Source organism: Carassius gibelio, chromosome A5 (genome assembly GCF_023724105.1).
Source record: "Carassius gibelio isolate Cgi1373 ecotype wild population from Czech Republic chromosome A5, carGib1.2-hapl.c, whole genome shotgun sequence".
In the NCBI taxonomy this organism is placed as follows: Eukaryota; Metazoa; Chordata; class Actinopteri; order Cypriniformes; family Cyprinidae; genus Carassius; species Carassius gibelio.
The window spans coordinates 33,071,810-33,095,461 of record NC_068375.1 but is presented as its reverse complement, the minus strand read 5'-3'; the positions used below and the strand labels follow the sequence as shown (position 1 = coordinate 33,095,461).

General features: G+C 37.2%; 1 protein-coding gene across 11 annotated transcripts in view; it reads left to right on the top strand.

Moving 5' to 3' along the window:
• Positions 1–23,652, top strand: part of fbrsl1 (fibrosin-like 1) — a 268,766-nt gene that overhangs the window by 157,361 nt on the left and 87,753 nt on the right. For all 11 annotated transcript variants that reach the window (XM_052596390.1, XM_052596416.1, XM_052596398.1 and 8 more), the window contains one exon: positions 13,552–13,581. In XM_052596390.1, the coding sequence (XP_052452350.1) occupies positions 13,552–13,581 (30 nt within the window). The remainder of the gene's footprint in view (positions 1–13,551; positions 13,582–23,652) is intronic.

Genomic DNA, 23,652 nt, shown 5'->3' with positions numbered 1-23,652 from the left:
ATACATTTTAGGGCAGCTATAGATGTTTAGGTGCCACAAAATGTAGAAGATGGCTTTCTGTTAGGAGAATTCCAACAATCAAGGAATGCCAGCACATTACAACAAATTTGTTGCGGATCCTCTGCAGAGTCCAAGCGTGACCAATGCAGAAAAGAAGATTGAATGGGGGTATTCTCTAGGATTTGTGAAAGAGCCCCCTACAGGGCCCTCGGAGCTGGGGAGCCCACCCCCTCAGCAAGACCTGCTCCAACCAGTGACCTTGAAAATCCCAGGAAGCACTTTGTGACAGTCTCCCAGGCAACGGTCTAGGTTCGCATGGTAACTAGCAGCTTGACTCAATCAATCAAGCCTGGGCTTAGACTTTGAGAGCAGGGAGGAACAGACCTGGAAGGCATACAAAATCTTTTGGAAGGGGATCAAAAAGAGGGTGATGCGTTAATGTAGTGATGCCTTGGGTTTCCTGGGTGTCTGTGAATAGGGATTACTTTGAATAGAGACAATCCTTACTTACAATAAGATACATAAGACAAATGATTTACTTTCTCAGTGCAAACCAGAATTACAGTCATGCTTAACTTTTTCTGATTTGTGTTTGAATGCGCTTTATGCACACATGTGCCGTTTGAGATGCATTGGACTTTAATGAGATGGAGGCATTCTCTCTAGATCTGACAGCATCTGCAAGCATCCGATAGGAACGTCTTAGAAAACAGACACAACAGAAACAAGTCAAATCTGAAGAACTGGAGACATTCTACAGAATTCCACTTTGAGCTTAAGAATGACTTGCTGCCCACGACATTTCCAGATCTTCTTTTCTGTGTCCATATGTCTCAAAGGAGACTGTTTGGAGCACACACTGGGAACTTCTGACATTCAAATGAGCTTGATTGAAATACACAGCTTCATTTTAAATAGGGCATAAGAAGGTGACTTTGTCCATCGGGAGCTGGATAATTAGCATATCACTTGATACACCTAAAAATTTGTATACTACATAATTATTTGTATTATATAACTTTTATTGATACTAATGACTCAGAAACTTAAAGAGCCAGTAAGATGAAAATTCTAAGCTTCCTATCACTGTTTATAAGTCCTGTAAATTAGGTTTAAATCCATCCAAAGTTAAAAAACATTATCATTTTGTCAAAATATCATTTTAAAATTACCTCAATTCTCAGAGATCCATAAACGGTTCGCGCGAAGCTGTTCAAAAGATTCACTTTCCTTAAACCCCACCTTTCAGTAGCATACTGTGTTCTGATTGGTCAACTGACATAGTTTTGATTGGTTGTTCCGCATACAACTTCATGGTAAACAATGTATTAGCATCTTTTTGGGGTGAAGTATGTCTTATTCCTCTCATCGCGTGGTCACATTAGATATAATGAAGGGAGACGTGAAAAACGGACATCGCGTTGTTTTCATATGGATTACTTTATCACAGAATATCTGTTAGCAGCACTTGTTACACTTCATTTTAATGACCTGTTTGTAAATGAAGATCAGCGCAGACGAAGGCTGCAGACAGCACACATACTGATAAGACGCTCGGGAAAAAACAAACACATAACTTCATAATCATACTTCGCTTCTCCCCAGACGGTAGGCGGAGATTATTATGCAAAGTGTTCCTAGTGACGTACATAGAGATGGGCAAAAGATTTGAAATCTATAACGACTCGTTTCAGCGATTCAGAGTCGACTCCTTACTTTAGAAGCCAGAAACTTTATAAATCGTGTACTTTTTGGTTTAATTACTTTGCACATTGTTTACACAGATGGACAGCTACATCATACACTGTAATACAGGTCATTTTTGATTTCCCATCTGTGTGGCTCTTTAAAATAAATTATCATTTGCATGCAGTATACCCAAAAATAAGATCACAAAATGTTGTGATTGAAACCTGAAATTGGGTATTCCAGGCTTTCTGACACAACTTTAACACTAATCCAAGACATTCTCCTGCACTGACATCTCCTCTCTGCTACATCTCCTCAAATCAGAACGCAACCTCCAATCGGCTTCACCCGTCATGAGACATGTCTCAAACGTGAGACAACTTTGCATTTATAAGATTCAAGACTATCAGCCTGACACTCGATTCCCAGGTGGGCGAAAAAGAGAAACACTGCAAACCCTGAGAGATGAAGAGAAGAGGGGAAACGACAGGCGGAAGACAGACAGCGCTGGTAGAAAATCAGAGTTGTAGCAGCATTAATTGATGGTGCTGAGTGCCATATGCGCGGCCATATGGAGCCGGGCCCCTCAGGAGAGCTGTAATAGACAGCCTGCAGCCAATCACACAACCTGGCACATTTACAAACAAGGGACAAACCATTAATATACGCCCAGGGAGAGGGAGCTGTCAAAGTAGCACAAATTGTTGACATTTTTTTCCCGATACTGATTTACTTGTTTGTTCTTCGCTTCTTTGTCTTTCTATTTGTGTCAGTACAATAATTAAAATAAATCTATCAGCATTAAACAATATGTAGTTAGTTAAATGAAATAAAATGACTCCAACTGTTATTCCGCTCTTTAATGTCACGTGATCCTTGATCCTGAAATCATTCTAATGTGCTCCTTTGGTGGACAAGAGTCAGGTCTTCATTTTTTTGCTACTGAGATCCAGCCCCATGCTCATCCACCTTGTTTGAGAGTAATGGTGCTCTAGAGTTACTGCTAAAAAGAGGAAATTAGAAGGAAGAAAACTAGAGAGCACAGGTGAAAGAATACAGGATGGCTGAGCAGAACTGCGTTGTCTTGTTCTTCAGAGGAGAGAGAGCTGTTGAATATGGCTGCTAGAGATGTCTTCTGCACACACACACATAGAGAGAGTTAGAGAGCATGTCTGTGATATTTCTGCTGTAGACATTGCACTAGGTCAAAATGGCAGTATTTTTCTCTTGCTCTTTTGTTTTGTCCTCCCTTGCTTCTCTAAATTATTCAACGCCTGAGGACGTGCTCTCTCTCTCTCTCTCTCTCTCTCTCTCTCTCTCTCTCTCTCATTTGCCCTGTCTCCTCCTCTGTCTTATATTTCCTTTCTATTGTTTTTTCTCTCTTTGTTACTCTTTTTAAAATTTTATTTCAAGAACACTTCACAAGCTGCACTCCAAGTTTTCATCAGTTGAAGCTAAACAGAGATCCTGTATGACAGCTCACGACAATGAAAAACAAAACAAGACCAAAAAAATGATTTACTTTGTGCAAATACAGACACAATACAGATCTTTGCTTGTACTTTGACATCCAGATCCAGTCTGATAGAAACACAACATCTCAGTTCCAAAACGTAGTCTGCTGCCTGCCTACACAGTTTAAGAAATCACAGGTTACTCCATTTGGATTTTTATTTTATTTAAATTCTTTTTTTTTTTTTTTTTTTTTTTCAACCATTTTTTATTCCTTCATATATTGATTTATTTAATAATTCATTCATTAATTCACTCACAGCTTTGTTTTATTTTATTTGTTACTAGATTACTCCATTTTTTTGTGTGTTTTATTTAATTCATAATTTTATTTAAAAACTATTTTTTTTTTTACATTTACAACTCTGTTTTATTTTATTTGCCACTAGTTTTCTCTATTTGGAATTATTTTAGGTTATTATTTTTATTTGATTTTATTCTGAATTTTCATTTTATTTCACAACTTGTTTTCTTTTTCACTGTTTTCACTGTTAACTATTTTTTGATTTTTTTTTTTTTTCAAGTTCAATAACTTCGTAAAAATGTACATTGTAGTAAAAAGACAGTTTTGGTAGTATTTTATAATTGTATATATTTTTTGGATATATGTTATGAAGTATATAGACACCAATATGTAATCAAGTTATATCTGAAACACTTGTAACCATATATATATATATATATATATATATATATGTTTATTTTTTTTATTTTTTTTATTTATTTTTTTTTTTTAGTCTGTCTTGGATGATTTTTACACATTTTATGCATTGATTTCTATCTAACAGAAAAATCCAAATGTCCAAGTGCACTGCATATAGCCTCTTACACTGTTAATAAAGTATAAAAGTTAATGTAAAATAATATTAAAATAATCGGAGCACATTTTACAAGAAAGTACTATTTCAGTTTTTCTAAAAAAAAAAAAAAATGCACAGTTAATTCAGTGTGCTTTTCTATTTTATTCAATATTTTTATTTCATAATATTTCATTCAACAATTTTATTCAGAATTTTCATTTCAACTTTATTTCATTTGTCTCTGTTACTCTATTTCAACATTTTTTTTTTTTTTATTGGCAATACAAATGTGCTCAATTGTGTTTTTGCCAAACCGATGAAGCACACTAAATGGAAAAATGTAAATTAAAAGACAGAGAAAGCCATCCCCCTTCAGTCTCTGTCACCCGTTGTGAGGAGTCCTATGGTTGAATGACAACGACTGATTGCCCCCAGAAATCAGAGCTCTGGCCTCCTAGGAACTGATACATGCACATACACACACACCACAGTGACGGAACAGAGCGGGCCAACGACTCGACTGCTGAGTCTTCTTTCTCCCGCTCGGTCTAGTCTCTGATCCATCCATCCTCACTTTATTCTCAGTGTTTTGCAGCCCACACAAGGACACAGAAGAGAGAGAACGAGCAGAGATATAGAGAGAGAGATTGAAGACGAGAGAAATGCCCGTAGGCTCAATCTGTTCTGTGGTGCACTACACGCAGGCCATGGGGAGACCTCCACTCACTCCATCAAACTGTCAGACACACACACATTCAGGCTGCAGAGGGAGAGGCTCTTTACTGCCCTGGAGGCCAGTTAAAGTCAACATCCCATTTCCTTCCTTCCCTGCCTAATTTCTTCAGCACCCTCACTTAAATTCCTACGGCCTAGTGCACTGTGTTTGTATGCGAGTGTGTGTGCGCTACATGCTCCTGTTCATCTCCAGCTTGGTTTGCTGCTGATATACACTGGAAGAAGCCATTTCTTACTCCGAAATTGCTGGTAAATTTCTCAAACAATTACAAAGAAACATGAGCATATTAAGTTAACAATCTGTATACTTCATAACATATATCCAAAATAATACAATTTACAAAGTAATACCAAAATTGTTTAACTTTACAATGTGCATAGTATTATTTTATTTTTTTTCGAAGATTTAAATAAAACTGATTATTGGAGTTGATAACTATTTCAGACTTTTTACTTCAATGCCTTTACTTCAGTGTTCCTGTAGCTCAAGTGGTAGATCACTGCTTTATCAAGCGCAAGGTTGGGGGTTCGATTCCCCGGGAAACCATGATAGGTAAAAATTGATAGCCTGAATGCACTGTAAGTCGCTTTGGATAAAAGCGTCTGCTAAATGCATACATTTGTGATGAAATGTGTAATAAGTGGTTTGACTGCACCGTTACCCTTAAATCTCTGTCTAGTTTGAACTTGCCGCTTGCTCGCAACTGCTGTCTCTAAGGAAGTTTTCAAATCAATATTTTGCATCTAATTATTTACTTATGTGGCAGGTAGCCGTGTAATAAGTGGGATAAAGTACATCCAGCCAGTTGTTATCTCAGAATAAACCCCTTAAGGCTGATCAGCCTGTTGGGGTTTATTCTGAGATAACAACTGTCTGGATGTACATAATCCCCTATTTATAGTCACTGTACTGTATATGGTCATTTAAATTACAGTTAACCAATTAACTGGTTTTACTGTAGCATTTGTTTGTTTGTTTTACTCAACAGAAAATGACTCTTATCTGGTGTTAGCGTCATCATGGAACTTAGGTTCATTGTATTTACAAATGGCAGAAATAGTACATTAAATTTTGAAGGAGTAGTATATCTGTTTTTCAGAAACACGTTCATGTTGCCAAGTGTGAGTGGGATGCACATATATCCAAACAGATAGCAGATGATCGATCATGACGCATGAAGTGACTAAGTGTAAATAGGCCCTAAGTGCTGGAAATACTCCCTAACTCTCCTTTGAGATTCCCTGTCACATTGCATATCGCCAAATGCTGTAAGACGTCTCGAATGTTCTCATGGGCCGGCAGCTGAGAGCCACAGAGGCACCGTTTGGCTCAGTTACAGATGTTAGTCACTGATTACAACCAAATGATCCAGTGTTTAGCAGATAGCTCGAAGACAGCATGAAATGGCATTCAAAATGCATTTAACATCTGTAATGTGACTTACTTGAGTGAAGCAATAGGAAATAACATTTTATCCTTGAATCGTTTGTTGCCACAACCATGCACAAAAAGAGTAGTAACATTTATTAAGAACATACAGTAAGTGGAGGCAGTGATGCAACCCTTTGCTGGTTTGCGTGTATTTATGTTCTATAGTTTTAGTTCTCAGCATCACATACTGTAGTATTACAAATATTATAGTTTTTTGTCAACTATTTGTATATTCTGTCTTGTTCTTATACTAAATGGTTTTGCACTCGATTATACAGTAATTGATCTCACAATCCGATTATAGCAAATGTCTGTTTACACATATTGATAGTTTTTTTAAGTTTCCTTATTCAGTAAATAGCCAATCACTGCAATTGACTTCTTTACCACCTGTTTACAGATTGTCTGGCTGTGTGGCTTGGAAATGTTCCAGTTCATTGCATTTAGTTAGGTTGTGCTTAAATAGTTAAGTTATGTTTAACTATTAAGTTATTATTATTTCAATTTTTCCTTACATAAACAAAGTTTTAATCTGTCGTCTGTGACCCTTTAACAGACTGCCAACTCTGAAGTCTTTTTTTGTACCGCCTCTCTCCTCTCTCTGCATCCCTCCCACATCAAGCCACGCTCTTCTTGTCCTATATTCATCATTATCACTCTCTCTCTCTATTTCTACCTTCTGCCTCCTGATCAGATCAATAGTTCTTAATCCATCCTCTCTTTGGTCCAGTCATTTCCCGTAATGCCCAAAGGCAAAGTCACATTTCAAACTGCAGCATGAATTTGATGCCTTGATCAAATCAAAGTGTGGGCGTCTGGTTTTGATCCATCATTTATGCAGGGGTCGAGGAGTGCTGGTGTCTTCTCATCTCTGAAGGTTGGCGCTCAAACAACATGACTGAAATATTATGCTGGCATAGTTCTGTGAAAGCTCTTTGTTGACCTTGAGTCGGGATGTTGATATATTTTTAGACAAAAACTGTTTGATTATTTTCTTTCCTTTGCCATTGTAAGCAGCCTTTTTTTTTTTTCAACATGCTTTTGTGTAAGAGGGACTCCAGGAATTGTTTGCCCTTCCCTCGATTAGGGTAAGATATTTAAAATTGGCATGGGCTTCACTTCGTATTAAGAGTGGTGGGGAGATCGAGTGGCAACCAAACAATTTTTGGAGGGAAGGACAGATTTGAATGTGCTGGTGAAGTCAAAGCTCATGAATATTAATTAGGTTACACTCTAATATTCGTTAACACATAATAAAGTTTCATTTGTTAACATTCATTACAGCATTAGTTTATATAAACTAAGAACTATGAATATGAACAATATGTTTACAGGCAACTAATGTTAAAAGATGTGACTTGGTTTGTTCTAGTAAATGTAAAAATTAACATTAAGATTAATAAAAGCAGTAGAACGGGTTCATTTATAGTTTACATTAATGTTAACAAACCTTACATTGTATACATTGTATATTCTTTTGATCATTAGATCCGGTCTGTAATAGAGTATTGGATCGCAAACTGTTTAATAAGGTGGTTTGGACAAAATCATTCTTGGCAAAGTAATGTAATTGATGCCTGTGAGCATCATCCTATTGTTGTTTGTCATGCTAGTTGGAGTTACACTACTACGATCCGCGCTCAGTCCCTTGAGACTATCTGTAGTGACTCAAGTTTCCCTCTGGGCCACAGAGAGGGAGAGTCGCCTAAAGTGAACGCTAACAGATACAGCCTTGTACTGAATTATTTAAAGTCTGTAGTGTTGTATTCACAGACTCACTCACTGCTACAATGGATTGCTTGTGCTAAGTGTACATCCGAAAGCCTAGAATTGATCTTTGACATTCACCTCAGTTTGACCTTCCAGGAGGAAGTGATTATATGAAGGAACAGCTGAACTTGAACCTTGATTGATTGACAGTCGACCTTGAGCAACTTGGTTCGTTCTGACAAAGTAAAACGGATTTAGTGACTCATTAGTCATCATATATTTGTATTTCTGTAGTCAAATGCATTGTTTTAGTTAGTCACACTTTTTGATTTGTTTCTATTGTAAGTCGTTTTGCATAAAAGTGCCTGATACAGTACATGCATAAATATAAATGTAGTTTAGAACTAATATGTTGTTTATGTCTCCAATGTGATTGTAATTATTTTTCCGTACAGCCATTTAGAAACATTTGGGCATCAATTCAACTGAATCTGTTATTGAATTTTACCTGTTATTTTAGTATGATTTATATTTTTATGAAAGCTTTCACTAAACTTGAAGTATTTTCCAGTGTCTATATGTTAACATCAATGTTCTTTTCTCCATAATACAGATCACAAGATTATGATCATTGTTGTGTCAGATTAGCAGCAGACAGGCCTCATTATTATTGCACGTGCTGACAGCCCCCGATGATGTCACGGTTGTTCTGTTGCCATGGCGCTGAGAGCGAAATGTATTCACGGAAGGTGCTGAGATCTGGTTTTGCATATTTTTTGGTCTCTCTGGCATCCTGTACTGCTGGAATCAGTATTCATCCAGACGTCCCCAGGCAGACGCTGATGTTGAGCCAGCATGGCTGTCATCAGGCTAGTTTCTCACTCCCCCTCCAAGGCCAATTCATTCCCAATCTCCTCAGCATGTGACAGGTGCAACTGTGTTATTGATTTGGGCAGTCGGTTTTAATGTGCTCCGGGATGCGCAACGCTTATTGTCTTCCCCCCTTGGTGTGCGTGTCTATTAAAATGCTGCCAGGAAAATGTTCTGAAATATTAGACAGTTCCCCCCCTCTCCTCCCATTCCCATTTCAGCTGAAATATATAAGCCCGTCGGCAGGCCAAAACCGAAGCCACAGGGTCCAGAGTGAGACTCGCTGTGAATAAATCACACGCACACACATGCGGACGTGCCGCAGCGTACATGAGGGAGTCTGTAAATAAAGCACGCTCACCAAATGTGAAGAAAGCTGTTTAAATGTCAAAACCATCTTTAGGGGAGATGACAGGAGAAGCTGTAATGTCCAATGTAAACATAACACAACATTTTATTATATCACTCACTGTGTCCATCTCAAATGTTTTTCTACTCTGCCACTGTCTGTTGTGTTTATTGCAGTATTTAATTTCTGTTTGTGGCACTGCTCTCTTTGCTGTTTTCACAGTCTCTCCACAGGTATGTCATATTCACAGATTTAAGCTTTGTGCACTTTAGCTTTAGTTGCAACAAGGGTACTTTCATATATAATATTGGAGTGCTTAAACTAATGTATGCCATTAACACAGTATTGCAGGGTATTAAAAAAAAAAAAAAAACACACACACACACAATGCTACTTTAATTTAATATTGTGGTAATTCTGCATGATGGTATATTGTTGTATGATGTATCAAATATAAATGATGTCAGTCAAGTAAGTATATATGTTGGCTGTGGGTGTGTAAAATAAAATAAAATAAAATAATTATAAAATATTATTCCACACACATGCAAACACACTGTGCACTAATAATAGTGATATTAAATAGTATCTGTTATTTATGTAGCGTATATTAGTGTTCTATTATATTATATTAGTGTGTACACACACACACAAACACTTTTTTTTTATGTATGAATTTCTATACATTTATTTTTTTATGTATGAATTTATTTTATATATATTATTAATTAATGTTCTTAGCATATGTTTGTGCGTTTGTATATATTGTACGTACTTGTTCATGTGTTTATATAATTACATATATATATAACTTAATTAAAGGTTATATCCAAAACTGGATATTTAATGTCATATCCAGAGCACCATGGTACAGCAAAGGCTGTGTGCCTTTCTTACTCCAGATATTGTTTTGTTTCTCAGAATTATGTTTGCAGTCTATTCTGAATGAATTTGCTCCGGGTCTTCCTGTTTGTCTCTTGTTGCTCTCTGCTCAAGTCTACCTTTGTCTGTTCTTGCCCTCTTTTGGGTTCAGTTGGGCCTGTTTTTGCCACACAGGATGTAGGTGTGTCCAAGTCCTGTGCTTTCAAAGTGCATACATATTCACACCCACATACTCGCATGCACAAATGCAAATAATCGTATATCTTGCAGCCTAGCAGACATTACATTCAGGGTTGAATGTTAGCCACAAATGCTGTTATGCTGAATACAGTCAAACACAGCTTTTGTTACTTACTAGAGCAGAGAAATGTAACCACTTGTTTGAATCACTGACAGATCTGTTTGCTTTGAACTGTTTGATATCCACATCGCCACTGTTATTGTGCTAATGCCTTGAACCTGCAGTGGATGACTTGTGACAAGTAGAGCTGAGCAATTAGGATTTGTTTAGCCAGTGCTGCAAAGGACAGAGAGTCGATGAATGGATCCCTCTAATCCACAGCATAGTCTCACACAAATGTACATGAAACATCAATACACACAAAGGCACGCTGTAGAACTGTGCTGAATGAATGCAGGCTTTTGAATTTAAGGCCGCTCTGAGAGTCTTCCTGTCCCTGGCTGCAGTTTTTGTCTAATCTTTATTTTCATGCTTGCTAAAGGAAAGTGTGCGGTGAAACCCTGTGTAGGAGGTTGTATGGTTAAGCGTAGCCTCTGCATACACAAAGGCTTTAATTGAGCCAGAAGAAATCTGCTTGTGAGTTTGCTGGTTTGAGCAGGACTCGTTGTTATTAGTGGAAACTGATACACATTTTTCTGTTCTCTTGATGGTTTTATTGTTTATAACATATTTAAAGGAGATTATAATGGGCATGAAAATTTGAAGACAGAGATGTTCTTTACCCCTTCTCTGTCATCCCAGTCTTTTATTTATTTAGATAAATTTGAGACCTTTTTACTTTTTTATTTTTATTTGGTAACACTTTACAATAAGGCCTCATTAATTAATGCATTGCATTAAAAATGAGCAATACATCTGGTATTTATTAGTCTTTGTTAACATTAGTTAATAAAAATTATAATTTCCATTGTCCAGGTCCACTGAATAATATTAACAAATGCAACTTTTGATTTTAATAATGTATTATTAAATATTGACTTTATTTTAACTAAGATTATAGATTTTTATAAGTAGTTTAAATCATGTGAAGTTTACTCAGCTAATGCTAACAAATGGAAACTTATTGTAAAATACTACTATTTATATTTTTATTATAAATTCAAAAAACAATACACGTGATCATGATCATTTTTTTGTGAGGATGACAGATTTTCACTCACAGATTTTGCATTGGATTCAAGTTGGTCACGAACATTTGTCATGATGACCAACGGAAATCTGCTTGATTTGAAAGTGACTTGTTTCTTGCGTGGAGACATTGGAAATATTTGCTCACGAAATTACATCTATATTTTGCTAATGTGTGCATACCTTTCATCTTTTTGATATTCTTGTACTTTTAAGTACGTTGGTATCGAGCGGACATCTGTTTTGTCCTCTGGATATTTATGTAAATGTGCATTTTTGTACAATTGTATGTTTGCCCTGCTTAACAGTATGACACACTGATTGAACCGTACTTCTATCACCCACAGCCCTGAATTAGTTTGCAATGGGTAGTTGACCAATTAGTTGAAAAGTCTTGGAGACTTGTTCAACTGTAGGCTGTACACTCGTGAATATCTTTCAATAATTTATACATGCAAACGCTGATGTAAACAAACAGTTATATTTTAAGTGAAGACATGGACAAGTTTGAATGGAAATTCTCATTCTCAGGAGAAAAAAAAGCTAACTTCAGATCCCCATTAAGGAAACAAAAGTGAGTGGTTGTGACCAGTCTTTTAAGTGCAAATGGACTGTAATTGCTCATTTGCATATGCATAATTGCAGTCCATTTATGCTACGAGACCCGAAATGTCCTCCACCACTCGTTCAAATGAAATGCTAGAAGCGCAAGAGAGTACAATAATGGCTTGGCATGAAAAATTTATGGAGGAATACAGTACCCCAGCGCCTGCTAAGTGTTGTTGAGGGAGTTTTGTAACATGTAGAGAGGGAGACAGTGTATCCTAATTAGAATTCTTTCTTTTTTTTTGTGTTTAAAAAGTTTGTACTGGTGACCATTTTCTGTGCTCCGTTGTCTCTTGTAAATTAGTTCAAGTCCTTCATAAATCCTCTTCCAAGCCTCTTAATAAATGCCAACTTCTGTCATGAAACTCTAGATGGCACAGGCTGATGGGTACTTGATGCAAAGTGATGATATTCACAGCGTTAAATTACTTGACCCAAGCTGATTGGTTCAAGTTGCATACTCAGCCAATGAGCTTGCAGCTTTACATTTAAATGGATGGCTGGTTGGCATTCACAAAAATTCACAAAAATTTGCAGTGAGCTTTCAGACTTCGTCTGAAACCCTCCATCTTCCCCAGCTCCACCTGTACAGATTTTCTACAGTATATGTGTTGTTATACATGCTATTTGTGCATCAGCAGCATTGTGTCTTAAATACTCACTGCACTGTATCGACATATGTATTGACAGTAGCAAGTTCCTGTACTTGCTATGCAGCAGCAGCAGCAGCAATAATCTACAACAACAATAACCAACTGCTGCACCAATTCAGCACCATAGCAGATCTTCTCAAGACTAAATACATTAACATTGTCATATCCAAGAATTAGAAATTAGGTGTGAAACCATCTGGATCCCTTTAGTCTCCAGTTCTACCATTTTCCAGAACTGCAACCTACCTGGAGTCAAGGTGTCAGGTTCTCAGGGACTTAGGTTAGGTAAAGAATCCCAAAACATGCTTAAAGCTGCAGTGTTGTGAAATACATGAAGAATGATTTTTATAGGCTTCTATAGACTGATAGGCTGAAAGTGACTCTTGGACCATCACCACATCCTCTTGTATCTCTCCTTTAAGAATTTATCTTCAGGAATTTTGGGAGATAATTTTTAGTCCATCTCCTATCCTGAAAAGTCAAGATGTACTTAAAATGACCTTCCAATTCTCTGACAGATTAATAAAGATAAATTAGTGTTAATAGCTATATTATTGATTGCTCAATATTCTTTCTTTTGGTTAATGGTTAAACGGTCAATATGAGTATCCCTCGTCTGAGGATCAGCGGGTTGCTTTCATTAATTTTTTTGGCAGCATCTCGTCCATATGCGAATATTTTCCCCATCTATTATCGTTCATTGAGCTGCTCCTCTACCCTCACCTGAAAACCAATGGAAAAGTTGGATTTTATGGTGTCTCACTTTTGAACAGTGGCAGCCTCTTTCAAATGTATCACTTTATCACCTCCATTTTTGTTGAAAGGTGTCACCGAAAGTACGGAATAAAAGCAGAGCCATAAAAATCATACCTGAACCGATAATGAGGTCGGAGGATGAATGAATAATTCTCTCATATCTTTTTCTTCTCCCTATCTCCTTACAGTGTGACAGCGAGAGTGACATCGATGACAAGGTAAGACTTCTTTTTGTGAGTGTTTGTGTGTGCGGGTCTGTTTACCTAACCCACCGTGGAGTGAGTAAGAGTGATTCTGGAGTTGATCGTATGAAAGCCTGTCGCCTGTCTGCATGCGTGTTTGTGTACGCGTGTAGATGACAGAAAATGGCTGCCAGTCTTGTGATTGTTGTTTATTTGCATATTACAAGGGTACAAAAGCAAACGTAGTGCGTTCGAGAGAAAGTACACTTTTTTCAGAAGTGTTTTAAGCTTTCTGTGAGGTGTCGTTGTGATTGGTGTGTACTTTGAAGTTGTTTGAACTTGACTTGATGTTTGTGCTAGTTAATTCTAGGCAGGAAATACTATTGTGAACTTCACTTAAAGAGGCGAGCGCCTTCTAAATGTGAAGAAATTTGGTCTTTCATCAGCTAAATTAACTGTAATTCTTATTTTTTTATTAGCATTAGTGCAATATTTTAATAGCATTTCCCATGTTTTCCTTGTCTTTATTTTAAAAGATGTATTTTTTAACCTTCTAACAACTAGCATATTATGGAGACTTAATGCGCTGCTAGTTGCAGAACAGTTTTAAAATGTTGTCTTTGCTTTATAATTTGATTTATCTTGACAGTGGATGCAGGTTTAATATGATATATTTAACATCCACACTAGGTTTTCACAGGCTACTCATAAGGTGTTAGATTTGCATATTCTTTGCAAAATAAACACCAGCTACATCTGTATAGTCGTGGATAGATAGGCCTCAGATTATACCATTTTGTCTCATTTGTTATTCAAATTCTCTCTGGTCATGAATGCTTTTGAGATTTGGTTAGCGGTTTGTAGGCTGCCAGATCTTTTCCGATGGAACGTTTTTCCCCGGCACCTTTAGCGCTTGTTTATCTTTTAATATTGATAACCCTAATATGTCTGTCACCCATATAAACAGCATGTAGCTACAGTGGAAGTGTAACACGTGTTAATTCCCCTGCAGTTAAGCAATTACTCCCTGCTAAATGAATGTGATAGCATAACTAATCTCCTGTAAGCCAAGCTCCCAGTTCAGTGGAAAACGTCTCCGGCGCACTATATAAATAATACATTGATAGCGAGCAGCAATTTGCATTAACCGCAGCTCACGCTAGTCAATAGGCTTTTATCTCTCTCCTCATTGAGGCAGATGGTAAGAGAAAAACTCTTTGGATTTGACACGATGACGAGAGGGACTTTTAGAGGCTGCGATTCTTTTAACACTAGTAGGCTTCAGAGAAGAGAGTAATGGGGTATTCCACACTTATTTTAGGACCCTTTGCTGCCCTTGTTTCTCTGTGGGTCATTCTCTCAGTCAGCTTGCGTTCTTGAAATTCTAGATGATGATGATGTGGATGTATTTTGTTGGTCACAAGTTCTCTGCGTGTTTGTTTATGTTCCAGGCGTTCAAACCGATCTCAACAGATCTAGGGCAAAGAAAGTAGAAGGCAAATAAGCTTTTGTGGCATGCAGTTGGAGCCAAGTTTCAAATTACATTTCAAACATTTATTTAAAATATATATTTATTTAAACCGAAAGGAGCCATTTTATTTTAAAATTGCAATGATTTTCACAATATTTAAGTATTTTTCATCATATAAATGCAGCCTTATTAAGCATAAGAGACTATCGTTTTTAGTGGAACTAGATGGATATAAAATGGCAATTCAGCCCGTATTAAATGCAGAAACAGAATTTTTTGTGCATCAGTGAGAACATGTGGAAGCAAATGCATCTCTCAGAGTTTGTGTTCCTTCGGAAAAATGCATCGGGTTGGGATTTCTTGTCTCTTTTTTTGGAGATAATAGTTGTAGATGAGAGCTTGCTGGAGGCCATTGAGAAAATGAGCCATGGTTGTTGTGGTGTTTGTGTTCAGGTGCGCAGGTGAACACCTCATAGGTGTTTTTCTATAACCTTAAACAGCATGCGTAAACAAGATAACATGTTTACCACGTCAAAAATCACTCTTAACATACTTGATTTGCATAAAGAAAAGAATAAACACTGTTATTTGTAATAATATACATTTAAATCTAATCAAAAGCATGCATCTTTCCCCCCTATTGAGTAGTAACAGGTGTCTTCCCTTAAACAATAGCTCCTTTGAACTGTTGCAGGAAGAAAGGGAGCATCCTCTCTCTTGGCGTTTTTATACATTACTACATTATAAAACAGCCCGCAGGTGCACTAGAGGGGACTAATCAGTTGGGCTGATTTGAATAAAATTGCTTCATGTGTAGATCGAGTCCACTTATTAACAAAGGCATCACGACTTGTTCAAAGAAAACAGCTCATGCAGTGTATGACAGATTATACCACCTGAGGGTTGAGAGCCATCCCTGAAATTGCATACACAGCTGTGGCCAAAAGTCTTGGAACTAGCTGGAGATAGTTGATGCATTTTATATTTTGTATTGCATGGTTTGATTGTTCAGCCTTTTTCTGGAACAATTTTTTCCTCTTCTGAACTGTCTGAAAGCTGGTCTTGTGTGTTTCCAATGTAAATTATTTCCTTTAAAAGTTTCTGTAAAGAAAGATTGAACATTGATAAAGAACACATCTGATGTGGTTCAACTCAACTTTTTAACCGACTTCTAGCATGTATTAGTATTACTATAGTGTTTAAACCCTCTGGAGTCAGTGAACGTGCCAGTGTTAAAGATCAACTAGGGATGATCTATAGCATGCTCTTGAGATATTTTACTTCACAATCCAGCAGATTCGTCACATGCAAACTATGAAGCTGCAAAGAAAATACACTTGGTACAATTTTAATGTTCTTAATAAATTTGTGTGTGCAGTTTCCTCAATATCTTCACATATTTAGTGTTATTTTAACAGGATGGTAACAAGGTTCACAAACCACGCCCATGTTATCTTGAGATGTTCACTTTAATAGTACATGACAATTACACTTAAACATGTTGTTATACTCTATCATAGGGAGAAATGCCAGTAGTACACAAGTGGTTTTTATTCATTTATTGTTTTAGTCAAAAGATTTAAGTTCTACATTTAAATGAACATACATTTTTAGTGTTAATGTTCAATGTGTGGGTGTATTCAGCTCCTATATTTAGTTTTTTTTTTAAATAAACGAGTAAAATAGCAAATTAATTTAAAAGCCAGTGTTCACCATGCTTCTTCATTGTAAGCAACATAGCCTACCAAGTACCAGTTGTGTGCAGAAGATTGACTGACTCCATTGTGCAGTCAGTGTTTTTTTATTATTTATTTTTTTCTCTCTCAACACCTTGGTGGATTTCTACAGGTTTCTACAGCTGCATTGAAAAAATACATAGTCTTGGGTGATAGATGGTTGACTGGAGTATGTAACAATACTCAGGCATGCAAATTTCTGATAGAAGAGTACTCTAACTTTATATTTAGAAACATACTCAATTGGATACAAGGACCGTGTTCACATTTTTCATTTAATGCTTTTGTTTTTGCACTCTGGGAATGGTTGAAAAATAATTTTTTACAAAACGAATGTTTCCACGCTTACAGGCTTCTTGAAATTAACAGAAGTATGTAAATGAAAAGCATTAAATAAACAAAAGAAAACTCTTTACATGCATGCAGGACAACAGAATGTTCCAGATGTGGAAGGTCTGTCTACACAGTCCCATTAGTACCATTTTACACGGTCCATAAGAGCATTACAAAAGCTACAAAATGCCAAAGAGAACAACTACCCCAGCTTTCTCAATGTATGCTTTTCTCACCCATTGGTCAGATACAGTTTTGCATATATTCTGCTCTCACTGGAGTAATGGCCATATGCCATAACAGGAATATTACATTTGACAAATATTTTGAAATTGAATACAGTTTTATTATAATTATTATTGTTGTAATATTCCACAATATCATTGTTTTTACTGTATTTTTTTATCAGACCTTTGAATGATTGTTTCACACAATGCATTTGATATGAATCAAATGGTTCTGGTTCAAACGAATGATCAAAAAAAGCAAAAAAGAAAAAATTGTGGGTCAAAAAAGCATATATGAATCTGGATCTGTGCTGGAATCAAAACATGATCCATTCAGTCCGGTTGTTGCATTGTCACAGATTTCCACAGTTGCATGACTCAGAGACAGAGCTGTCAGGTATAATTCTATCTCACCTGACAGGTGAACACTGAAAACTGTCTATTTTGTTGGGCAGTTTAAAGAGATTTGGGTTATTTCATTCCTCTTGTATATCTGTCTGTTATACATCATTGTGACAGCATGTCACGTAACACACCCAGCCATTTCAGCCACTTAAGGTAAACACGGGCATTTTCCCCTTTAACTGAAGGGCTTTATAGCTGACGAGCAATGGCTGTCTCAATTCAGGCTATTTGTCCTGTCAAATATCATGTTTTGTTCAGTATCACACTGGAAGCATTAGCGCCACATGCTTGGATTTTATCTTTGTGTTGGCCCCAATTAGATGGGCCAGAGCTTTTTGAAACCCACCTGTTTTCATTAACTCAATTATCCATACAGTCTTACATGCAAACGTCATGCCAGCATGCTTTTGGATGTTATGCTTTAAGTACATCAAGCTGCTTTATTTCAGATTAAGCATGTGATTTCTAAAGTTATGAGCCCTGTAATCTAATCTATAATAATACTACAGTACAAATTGCAATAGTTCGACTGCTGTTTACGTAATACTCTCAAATGCAGAGTGCTAACATATGTAGCACAACTCATACGTTAGCAAAAAAAGCTAACTGACTTACTTTACATTATACAACTTAACCTTAGTTGCTGTCTTATAGAGTTGTAGATTAAGTTGTATCATGTATGACAACATGCTTTTTGCTAATGTGTGAGTTGTGTTGCTAACATTTAGCATGCTAAGCAACAGTTCAACTATTATCATTTATACTGAAGTATTATATTTTTAGGTGCGTTTTTATATTCTTTCAAACGTGTCAACTTTACAACAAATATTGGGACAGATACTGTATAACCTATACACCACCAAAACATCTCCCAGTATCTGTTTGTGTTCTAAAAGCCTCAATTCCATGAAGAAAACTGGAAGTTGACACATTTGAAGGAATACAAAAGCACCTAAAAAAACAATACTACAGTATAAATATAGAGTATAGGTAGACATTATCAGTATCTTTGCAGCTCTGCCTATCTCGCTACAGTCTTTCTCCTTGACAAATTGCTTATGTGCTCCCTTTTTTTTTTTTAGCAGTTTTCCTCCTTTGCTCTTCTCCGCATCATTTTGACGATCTGAGGGAACTAATGATCTGTAATGTACCTTCTACTGCTAGACCCTTCTTAGCTTTCTTTTCTGTCCTCCTTTTCTCATATTCAGTCATAAACAGGCCACCCACAGGCTTGCTGACAGGCCTCTAATAGTTTTTTTATGGAGGTGAAGATGGAGCAGCTTAATGTTTCGACACAAGCAATCATCGCTCCTCATCTCTTTAATGAAATTAGATTAAGTGCACCTGGGGAAAGGCTGAGGAGAGGGAGGCCGAACGCCGGTTAGGACGCTAGCTTTCATTTAAAACCAATTTGCCTGCAATATTCCGCCATCAGCCTGGGATTCAGCATGCAGTCGGAACGGAGGGTGAATGAGATCACACTGGCACAGACGGGTTTAATTCTCTTCCCTGCTGGCGGCGTGAAATTATAACTGACACATTCGACACACACTTTAATATGGAGATGCCATTTTTCTTCTGTCCAGCATGGCTTTCATTCTCTATCTTCTCGAGGTTTCTTCACCTCACATCTTTCCCTCTCTCTCTGTTTTTCTTATGCTCTTTCTCTTTTTTTTTTTCTTAATGGCACCATAATGTTACCTCTCTCAGAACCGCTAAAGCATGGAAGCGGTTTTCTTTCGTATTTAATTATATTACGACTGTTTCCAATGTTCGCTGCTTTGATTTGAGAGAATGTATTTCCTTTGAATATAAGGAGTTACACCTGGTCCATGTTTTCCTTGCTGTTTTGCGGTACTGCTTATGCACAGCTTGAGGACGGAAGCTGCGGACGGAAGCTAGCCATTTTTTAAAGCAAGATTGCATGCATATGCAATGCATGCAATTACTTTGACATGAAAACAGGAACATTTAAGGCTTGGAGCAGTTCGCTTAAAAACTGAATGACTGTCATTCAGCTTCATGTCGTTTCAAGCGCTTCCATCCTTCCAATACAAATGGAGATTTTTATAGCATGTAAAAAAGCATAGTGAGATTTTTCATACAAAGAAAACAAGACATATCCAGGGGCTGTAAAGCACCAAAAAACACTTCTTAATATTATCATAAAATTTGTGAAGTGCACTATATTACAAGCCGTATGATAGCTATTCATGAGCAGGCTGAAATTTTAAGTTATTGAGGTAATATTCACATTCAAAAGCTCACAAATCTCATTTGTGTTTGTGTACAATCGAAGCATGCCATCTTTAAACACATTGCAGAAGGTATGGTGTTAGTGATGCCATACATAATTGGTTTTTGCCGTTTTGCTGAAGTGAAATAAACTTTTTGGCCTATTCCTTACATTTTGGTATTGTATGACTTCAGACTTAAAATATAACACATGAGCCATAAAGCCAACTTGTGTGCTTTCTGTATGGTGTGTGTGTGTGTCATATTTGGAGTTTAACATCTGTGGTCACTAAGAATTTTTTGGAATAGAGCAAGGCAAACAGGCTTCAAATTTCTCCTTGTGTGTTCCATGGAAAAAGTAGCAGCATACGGGTTTAAAACAGTTTTAAAAGTGAGTGAATAATTACTGAATGTTTAACTGCATTCATGTTTTTGACTCAACTATGAAAGAGTAATATGTCCTGTACGGCTTGACGCCAATCTCATTAAAGCATCACCGTTGAAATGTTGTTTCCACAAATACACATCATAGATGACTGGCAAGGACACATTCACTTTGACATACACTTGTGAAACAGTGCTTATTATATTGTCTGTTTATTCTGGCATTGGGGAGAAGTTGAGAGAGGCCAACCATAATCACAGTGTGAATTATTGCTGGAGTGGGACGGGTGTTCAAGGTATTGTCTGAAAAGAGAATTAGTTAGAGTCAATTATGAACAGTCTGTGGATGAGTGTGTTTAGGGTGTTTTCATACACGGTGTGATTGCTAGTTCTTAACCCAATTCAATTATATCCATCTGAAACCTTCTCGGCTAAGACTTCTTTCGAAGAAGAGTGCAATTCACCAGTACATACTCAAATTCAGGAAGCCATGTTCAGACCAAATAAACTGAACTCTAACATCAGGCAGAATAGTAAGCAGTGCTAGTGCAATGGTTTCTGGGACACTTGGTTTCTGTTACTGTGGTTTTCTGTCCTAATTCTAGGTGTCTGTTTTCCTTTTTTGAACAAAACTGTGGATCAATGTCAGGTGTTTCCCGCAATCTGAGCATGTTAATGTGTGCTTTTAAAGGTGGATTGTCGTGGCAATCTACCCAGTGCCTTTGCTAGGAACAGTGTGTGAATAACAAGCCAAACCCTATAAACATTTTTCCACATCAGCAATAAATCTAAAATTGAGTCCATATTGGATGCAGATGTTGTCTGCTGAGAAAATATTTGGTGCATATGTTTGTGTGCACATGTGTCAGACTGAAGTATTTCTGACCGTGCATAAACATGATGCTTAAGTGCCTCTTATTCAATAAACATTGGCGGACGTTAACTACTCGCAGCTTGTTGCCAGTGCTTTGTGATTCCAACTGGAGCTTGAAAACCAAGATTTGTCCCAGCCAGGGCTTGTCTGGAGAAGTTTTACATGAGCTGAGGTTTCACTTCTCTTCCAAGAAATGACACAGACAATCAGAGGCAACTCGCAGAAGGGCTCTCTGTGACTATTAGCCCATGTCATTGATTGTAATGCACCCCATGAGAGATAATTTGGTACTTTCTATGGAAAGTATCAAAGAGTCTATGGAAAGTATCAAAGAGTTTTATAGATATTTCAATTAAATGTAGAGTCCTGTGCAGCTTGTGAAATGTTACTTTATGGTCTTGACAAGGGGTGCTTGTATGCTCTGATGAAAACATAAGATAGATATATATGTTGTTATTTTTTTTATATCATGCATAATCTATAGATTTATGGTGAATTCCAGTGCACTCTTAAGTCCCCAGTGTCTACAATTTCAAAACCCAGAATGTACAGGTATGTTGATGATGTACGCAGAAAGAGGAAACACTCCAGAGAGCGAGCGATCAGAGATGACGACCAAAACACACAAGCCTGACTGCTATCAATTATAGTTTGGATACAGCAATTGAGTCCCTCGTGAAAATAATAGAGCCCGCTTTGATCCGTTCCACTGAGAGGAAAAGGTTGCGGGTTTTGAAAGATTACAGGAAAACATTATTATTATATCAAGGAGGCCCACATAAAACTTTATAGAGGCTTTTGAGGCACAGGGGGTAAAGGGAACAAGTCCTAACGATGCTAGTCACTAGCGCTCATTCGCTATATTTTCCTTTTTTAACAGTTTTTAATGGCATAGTTATAGTCTGGGCTGTTTTATAACTTAAGGCAGCCCATGTCTCACTGTGCTTTTATTATACTTCAGAGGAGCGCTAACATACTGCAACTTCATTCGTGTAATTTACTTTCATATGCTAACTAGCATGCGTGGTTTAGCGCACTTATGCTCAGCGCTAACTCTTATGAGTTCTGACAGGGTTGTTCTGGAGCGAAATCAGCGGCAGACTGGCATTAACCCCACCTCCCTGCTGGCAGCAAAGATAGGTTAGATGGGGCCTCGATTAAATTAATTTGACTTCATTAGCACAAACCTGCTACAGTCAGAGCACCCGCGGTGTTGCTGTAGAGGGGCATTGGGAGGCGCCTGGCAGAGGATCGTAGGAAAGCTAACACATGGCCTTGACAGCCGGAATATGCAAGCCCATGGACGAAGGGATGGCTGCCAAATGAGTGTAATGTAGCTTCAGTTCTTCAGTAGCTTTAGGGGAGCTCCATCAACGCCCACCCTCAACCCTGATGCCCCATAAGGCTAAGTTGCAATCCAGTCCTAGCTCTATCAGTTTGTACCTACTAGCAGAAAAATGCCCTGTCATAGCAATAGGCTTATTTTTTTTTTGTAAACTGTATTTTTTTATATTTTTTAGTTTTTCTAGTAGGGTGAAATAGGCATTTTACATACTAGAGAAAGCTAGATGGATAGGAACATGTAAGACATACTCTACAAATTCTTCTCACTAGTAAGCTTTCTAAATAGGTCAAACTGCTATTCATATCGCAGTGCTACACACTGTATTCTCACATAGCAGGTATATTCTATTTTTGTCTTTATGTCAGCTGCTGTTATAGCAGATAAAGAATTTGCCTAAATAACTACACATTTGATTTAAATGCGCAGAAATGTGATCATTACCTTAAGTACCATAGTTAGTTAGCGCAAGCCATTTAAAGAGCAAACACTGGCAGTGCATTGGCCAAGCACTCGCCTCTATATACATGTGCAAAATGCATTTTGAGGGTGTTGAAAGAAGCATGCTTCAAGAGAGTGAATTCGTTTTCAGTAAAGAACATTCAAAAACAAAACATTCTTTGACATTAATATCTTAAAAATCTGAACAGATGGCTTCAGTCTGTCTTTTGTTTGACACTCTCATTGTTTTGCTGGATTTGTTAAGGCGATTGACAAACAACATTTTGTTAATGTTTCGACTTATGGCAGAAGTGTGCAAATTCAGAAGTGGAAAAAAAAAAAGTTGTGAATGTCTTTCATCACAGCATTACAAATATGTTTTAAATAGTACTTGCTTTTTGAGAAGCAAACACACTGACACCTTGCTGCTTCTTAAGCATCAGTTCACCATATTAGAATGATTTCTGAAGGATCATGTGACACTGAAGATTGGAGTAAGGGCTGCAACCTTAATAATAAATCACAATATTACTGGTATTGTTGGTGAAATTAATGCAGCCTTGGTGAGAATAACAGCTCTCTTTTTAAAACATTAAAGGGGGGGGGGAGGTGAAATGCTCGTTTTCACTCAATATCCTGTTAATCTTGAGTACCTATAG